At 44.2% G+C, this 7,355-nt stretch overlaps 1 protein-coding gene across 2 annotated transcripts in view; it reads left to right on the forward strand.

The window, feature by feature from the left end:
* PHLPP2 (PH domain and leucine rich repeat protein phosphatase 2) overlaps positions 1-7,355 on the forward strand; it is a 31,385-nt gene that overhangs the window by 18,634 nt on the left and 5,396 nt on the right. For both annotated transcript variants that reach the window (XM_014889518.2, XM_088172184.1), the window contains 8 exons: positions 155-250; positions 1,537-1,692; positions 2,353-2,553; positions 3,057-3,219; positions 4,426-4,556; positions 4,943-5,053; positions 5,501-5,689; positions 5,819-6,050. In XM_014889518.2, coding sequence (XP_014745004.1) covers positions 155-250; positions 1,537-1,692; positions 2,353-2,553; positions 3,057-3,219; positions 4,426-4,556; positions 4,943-5,053; positions 5,501-5,689; positions 5,819-6,050 — 1,279 coding nt within the window. The remainder of the gene's footprint in view (positions 1-154; positions 251-1,536; positions 1,693-2,352; positions 2,554-3,056; positions 3,220-4,425; positions 4,557-4,942; positions 5,054-5,500; positions 5,690-5,818; positions 6,051-7,355) is intronic.

Raw genomic sequence — 7,355 nt, forward strand, 5'->3', positions numbered from 1 at the left:
TGCATTAGCCACAAGATAACTTCCACATGACTAACTCAGATGCTGTTCATTTTTTGCCTGTTCCTTTTGGTTGGGCTGTCACTAAATTCATGCAGCATTTAGAGTCTTCCATATGGAGTGCTGGTTTCTAGCTTGTCCCACTTGCTTTTCTCAGCAATCAACTACAGTGTGTCCCAGACTGGGCCTGTGAAGCAAAGAAACTGGAAGTTTTGGATCTGAGCTACAACCTACTCATGGAGCTTCCATCGAGGTCAGAAAACCTTTGTAAACAGAGATGAGCTTTCTTCTACAATGGGCTGTCTGGGAAGAGAGAAGCAGTGCTATTCCAGTTGCTTAATTCCTTGTTGTGTCAAGATATAATCCACTTACTTTATCTATGCAGCATCAAAAATGCTCTGTATTCAAATGTTGGAAAGAACCAGTTTCTAGGTCAGCCTTTTGAACAATAGGGGCTAGGTAATTCTGTCCTGTGCTTTCGGCTGCTACTGCAGCTATTTGCACCTGATATAGAACATACTGCTGTGATTTATATGTGCTGTCATACTGTGTGTGAACACAGGTCATAGGTGAGACACTAATACTTTTTGCATCATCCCACAGAAAGTTCGTCTGTTACCTTTGACAGGGAGTTATCACAAAGGGACAATTCAGCTGATCTCAAATGTAGCCTTCACAGTACACCATCAGCCAGCTCCTTTCTCCCTCTTTCCCTTTCAGTTTCTGTAGAAATGCAGTGAACGAGAGCCAAGAACTAATACAATTTTTCAGTTATTTATCCTAGGAAGAAGCAAAGCATAAACATACTCTCAGCCTAACAAGGGTGTTTGGTCAGGTTGTGATTTGAAGAATGACACAGTGTCTAGGGTATGGTGTAGTAAAATTGAATGGAGAAGTGGTTAACAAGGAAGAAATGCAGAACATGGGTTGGAGAAGTTGAAGCAAGAGGCATAGGAAGTGATCAGCAGTGACATTCTAGTCATTGGCACAGAAAAACTATATAAATCAAAAGCAAGAAAAGGACATAACAAGGATATGATAATGAGAACTCAGAAGAGAATTTTAGCCAATCCAATGGATTAAAGGGATCAAATTTTAAGTATATTATGCAAGGAATAATTACTGCCTCAGAAATAATAGAGGAGTGCTAAGCCACTAGTTAAAGCTCTGAATTTATGTTGGCACTGTGTAAGCACTTCTTTCTACCTACAAGTGACAACAGGCATTTAAAGCCTTCCTTTGTGACTTCTTTCTTTGCCTGAGAGAATGCTAGGCACATGCACACCAACTTGCATCACAAGATACCAATCATCAGTAGTGTAGAGGGAAATGTAGAGACTCTTCCAAGCATTCAGAGAGACTGAGTCATCTTACCCTGTGTGTCCTTCTGCTTTGTCATTGTTTACATTTTATGGATCGGTGTATTTTAATTTTTCCCTGCTGTAAAGTCAAATTAAGTGGATTAAATACTATCTTTCCCACTCTCTGGATGTCAAGGTGAATGAACCAAGTGAAATAGAATACCCTGTGTCTTTCTAGGATCCTCAGAAGCTTGAGTCTTCGGAAGTTGATGGTGGGGCACAATCGTCTGCAGAGCCTTCCACCTCTTCTAGAACACATTCCACTGGAGGTGCTGGACCTTCAGCACAATCTGTTGACTAAACTCCCAGAGACGCTCTTTGTCAAAGCTCTGAAGTGAGTGTCAGTAACAAACATCTTTTGTCTGCATTATCCTTTGGAGTGTAGAGGTGCCACTGAAAGTGGCACCTGTGTGACTGTCCTTGCAAAGTGCCACTTGCATAAGAGAAAACCAGGTGTGCCCTTTATGAGGGGGTTATTCAGGTGCCATAAGGGAAGCCATCAAGCTGATTTGAAGGAATCAGTCCATGTTACTGTGTAATTACTGGAAAACAGGCTGCCTGAAGAGCTCTGTCTGTAAAAGTAGTCATAAGTTCAAGTGCAAAGAAAAGAAGCCAGTCAGATTCAGGTCATTGGAGAACAGGAGAGACCCTTTACAAATGACAGTCCCTCATAACTGTCTATTCACACAGGAGTTAGCCCTTCTTTAAATAAGCCTTTCTTTAAGTAAAGTTTTATGTTGTCTGCTTCCACCAGTATTACCCATAGGCTTTTCAGTACTCACTGTTTACTGTAAATGCTGTGTGCATCCACAGTGCACATAGCTAGTAAGTCATTAGTAGACTCACAAATCTTAATATGTAGGGATGTTACAGTATTGCCTGGCTTCCTGTCTTGTACTGCTGTCCACACTGGCATTTGTACAGCTCCTTTTCCTAGTGTTAATGGAGTGTTTTGGATGAAGTGAAGTCTGATTTTTGCACTTGCTGTGGTTAGCCTCAGGTACCTGAATGCATCTGCAAACAGCCTGGAGTCCTTGCCCTCCACATGTACAGGGGAGGAGAGTTTGAGCATGCTGCAGCTGCTATACTTGACTAATAACAACCTCACAGATCAATGCATCCCTGTCTTGGTGGGACACCCAAACCTACGGATCTTGCATCTGGCAAACAACAACCTGCTGACTTTCCCTGCGAGGTAAGTTAGTAAGGCTGTTGGGCAAGACAGTGCTCCCTAGGAGGAAGCTGCCACCTCCCCATGATTTTACATGAGTCAAAGCCAGAGTGAGATGCTCTCTCTCTGGCTTGATTTGACATTTCTACACACAAAGTGAGGAGAAGTGTGTTAAGGGGTATTGGCACAGGGTACCACTGTTGGCTGTAGGTTTTCCTGTCCTAGTCGAGGTCCCATCCAGAGGGACCAAAGGATGTAACTAGTTGTGTTGCGTGTGTATGGGGATGGGTGATACTTCTTTGCAGCTTCAGCATTGATGGTGAAGGGTCTGTCTTGTACAAATCCAAGCCAGGCTTGAGGACCCTGCATCTTACTAGAACATCTCTTAGGAGATGACTTTTGGTCTCCTATCAGTAAATCAGAAAAGTAGCTCATAAAGGGCAGTGTCTATGGCTACTTCATCTGCAGCTTCAGAAAGTGACAAGTTCATGTCTGTAAGAGACAGTATTTTTTTGTTTCCCTTTCAGCAAACTTAGTAAGCTGGAGCATTTGGAAGAACTGAACCTGAGTGGCAACAAACTGAAAACAATTCCTACAACGGTTGCAAACTGCAAGCTACTTCATACGCTTATTGCGCACTCTAATGAAATCAGCATTTTTCCAGAAATCCTGCATTTGCCCCGTATTCAGGTATTTGTATGGAGAAGATCAAGAGATAGCTGGGGAAAGTTTGGGTTATAGAATGAGGAGTGACTGCTAGGAGAGAACAGGAGATCCCAGCAAGGCCAAGTGCCTGGTATCAATCCAGGCTGGGATTGAGAGCAGCCCTGCTGAGAAGGGCTTGGGGATGCTGCTGGATGAGAGGCTGGACGTGCCCTGGCCATATATGCTGGCACCGAGAAATCCCCCACATCCTGGGCTTATCCCCAGTGGCATGGACAGCACGTAAGGAGGAGATTCTGCCCCCCTGCCCTGCTCAGATGAGATCCCACCTGGAGGGCTGAATCTTGGGTCCTCAGCACAAGAAGGACTTAGACCTGCTGGAGTGGGTCCAGAGGAGTCCATGAAGATGATCAGAGGGCTGGAGCACCTCTGCTGTGGCAATGGGCTGAGTGGTTTGGGGTTGTTCAGTTTGGAGAAGAAAAGGGTCTGGAGTGACCTTATTGCATCCTTCCATTGCCTAAAGTGACTAAAAGAAAGCTTGAGAGGGACTTTGGACAAAGGTATGGAGTGACAGCATAAGGGGGAATGGTTTTAAAGTGAAATAAGGTAGGTGTAGATTGGATATTAGGAAGAATAATAATCCTGTGAGGATGGGGAGGCCCTGGCACTGGTTGCCCAGAGAAGCTGTGGCTGCCCCATCTGTGGAAGTTTCAAGGCCAGGTTGGATGGGTCTTGGAGCAACCTCTTGTAGTGGAAGGTGTCCCTGCCCATGTCAAATGTGTTGAACAAAATGAGCTTTAAGGTCCCTTGCAACATAGACCATTCAGTGGTTCTATGGCTTTGATCAACCCAAGAAGAGGCCACAGAATATGCATTCTAGATATCTCACCTTTCTGAGTTGATCAGAGATGATTTCATTTACCTTTACGCCCGTCTCTGACATTTCTGATTTCTTGCATTTGAGACAGTGGGCAGTGTTATATAACTAGGCAGGTGTGCATATAGAGGCCTTCTTTTATCTTTGGTGTGACTTAGTCTTTCAGTATTGGAATCATGGCTACTGCAGGTTGCTTATAAATCATTCTTCTTCTGACAAGTCAGATCATGTCATCATGTGTGTGAGATACAATAAGTAGCAGAGTTGTATGACGTTTGTAAGGACCACTGGAGTAACTGATGATATGACACAACAAAAGAATATTTTCTTTGTCATGCTGTTTGTTGCTACTGCAGTTTGTGGATTTGAGCTGCAATGAGTTAACTGAAATCCTAATCCCCGAGGCACTGCCAGGTGCCTTGCAAGAGCTGGATCTGAGTGGAAACGCAAACCTGGTGTTAGAACACAAGACACTGGATATCTTCAGGTGAGCCATTGACATGTCAACCCAGTAGTGACCTGCACATGGAAGGGTAACCCTTGCCAGGAGAGGAAATGGGATAGTAAAGTGAGAGTACTTTGTCACTGCATAGGGGTATAATATTCCCTGCCTGAGACAACTGAAACTTATTGTCTTTGGGAAGGGAAACGTCTGGATATGAAACATCAGAACAAGGAATTTTTCAGGTGGTATGAGGTTTTCCCAGGTGTCTCTGGCATAAGCAGCCAGGCATCTCGAGAAGACCTAGACCTTAAACTCCTCTCCTTGATGCAGTTCTTTCCACAGACTGCTGACTAAAACTCTAGACTGGACAAGGTCCTAAGGCCTGTTCAGCAGGTTCTAGAAAAGCATAACTTCTGTTCTCTCTGTAGTCACATTACTACACTGAAGATTGATGCTAAGCCCTCCCTCACAGCAGACTCGGCACTCCCTTCTGCCTTCTGGAGTCACGGAGTAGCTGAGATGGCAGGCCAAAGAAATAAGTGAGTATTGTGGTCTGCTGAACACTGTCTTCTCAGGATGCTGGGCCGAGTGCACTGCTGAGCACCCAAGCAAACCTGTTTTGCCCAAGAGCTCATCCATCCCATTGTCTCTCTGGATCTCTTACTAAGGCTTGGTAACTCATGTCTCCATATTACCCTTTGCCTCAATTTTCACACTTATCCCAGTGTATTTGGACTCTTTTTCCCTCTCTTGCAAAGATGCTTTTTCTTTTGCCAGCTGTGCCTGTTGTGCTCCTGCATGTGGTCAAGGAAGGTTTGGGAGTTGCAATAATAAAATGCAGCTGTACATCTCCCAGGCTAGTGAATGTCAGGACAGTGGCTTTGCTGCCCTGTGAGAATGGCACTCACGATGCCTGATGGCTGGGGTTTTGAGAACAAGATAATTTTAGGAGCCATATTAACCGTGTTTGTATGCTTTTCTGACAGGCTGTGTGTGTCATCCCTGGCACTGGGGAGCTTTGCAGAGGGGGTGGAGGCTGTGTATGGCATGTTTGATGGTGACAAGAACGAAGAACTGCCACGCTTGCTGCAGTGCACCATGGCCGATGTGCTCCTGGAGGAGGTACAGCAGTCTGACACCATGTTCATGTCCAACACCTTCTTGGTCTCCCACAGGTAGGACAGTGAGCAAGCTGGTCCTGGTGGGACTTGCATAGGTATATCAATATGTTAGGTGGGGTGAGGAAGCCCTCCAGAATGCCTGTCAGTAGAGTCTGGAGCCTCCTACACCTTCTCCTCCAACAGGAAGCTGGGCATGGCAGGGCAGAAGCTGGGTTCCTCTGCTGTCCTTTGCTACATTCGTAATGAGGTGGCTGATCCAGCCAGCAACTTTTCTCTGATGGTGGCCAATGTGGGGACGTGCCAAGCCGTTCTGTGCCGAAGTGGAAAAGCACTGCCTCTCTCCAAAGTCTTCAGCCTTGAACAATGTTCAGAAGAAGCCAGTAGAGTCAAGGAGCAAAAAGCCATTATAACAGAGGTTGGTTTGGACCCTTTCCACTTCAGCTTCCATGCTCACGTAAAAGCTTGGTACAAATAGATGAGCTCGACTGTGTGTATAACATTACAGGGGAGAGGGGGACGTGAGGGTTCTGAATGACTCGTCTGGTGCTTCCTGCTCTGCTTCTTTTGCTGATTCGCTGTTCAGAATTGCACGTTCCTAAAACACTGTGGCTTAAGAACTATGGGTACAGGATGACCCATGTAGTATGCAAAACTATTAAAATGATTTCTAGAGAACTCTGTAAAGGTAAACTTTCTAAGCACTTGAAGTTCCAAGGAGTGGGAAAAATAAAGATCTTGAGAAATCAGTGCCAATCACTTCAGTTTTATGCTGAGTGAGTCTTTTAAAAAGTATTGAGTTGCTAGATAGAAGTATTTTTCAAAAGCATAATGTGTCACTGTGTTACAGCTCTTCAAGGTGTTTTAACACCTTGGCATAGCACTCTGACTGAAAATAACACTATGGTATTAATATAGCACATTAAATAGTTGAAAAACTGGCTCATTAATGGATTCTGAAAAAGAAAAGTGAAATTACTGTAGAAGACACTTCCTTGTGCATCTCATCTGCTGGGTTTTAACACTTGGCAGCAGCAGTATTGCCACCCAGAGGATACAGAAATTAAGAACGCTGAAATTAAATTTAAAACATTGCCTTGGAAAAGGGACTGAGGGTTGTGGGCACTTCTGTTTATGGGAGACTACTGGCAGGGTGGCCAGCGGACTATCTAGCAGAAGGGGATAATACATCCAGGTTACAGAAACAGTTTGAGATACCTACTTGTTCTTTTTTTTCCCCAGGATATAGTGTCCACACTTCAGAATGCAGTTATATGTTCATAAAGAGGGAAATAACTCAAATAATACACAGAAACAGTTTAATGTCTGGGTAATCTGTTTTGCACTAAGAAAGTCAAAAGTCACTATTTCACTTGTACTAAAAAAATTAATTTCACATAAGGCTAATCAGTGAGACTCTGGTCAGTGTACTGCAGGAAGTCTAGCTGCACATTTCAGAATAGTCCTCTACAATTCTTTAGAGTGCAACAGAAAGTCTTTTGGGATAAAAGTGTATTATTGCCAGTATGAGTGGTGGCGGTTATTGTAGTCCTCAGGCATAGTGAATGTCTGCACTGTAGTACCTGCACCTAGATCTCTTTCTCCAGTGCTGCAGCTCTGTATTTCTTGAGGCTCCAAAGTAGCATATGAGCAGGGGAAAGTTTGCTTTCAAAATGATCTAATAGCACATCCATTGCTACTGCTTTGTTTCTCTTGTCTGCAG

The sequence above is a fragment of the Sturnus vulgaris genome, chromosome 12 (assembly GCF_052056855.1).
Source record: "Sturnus vulgaris isolate bStuVul1 chromosome 12, bStuVul1.hap1, whole genome shotgun sequence".
NCBI lineage: Eukaryota > Metazoa > Chordata > Aves > Passeriformes > Sturnidae > Sturnus > Sturnus vulgaris.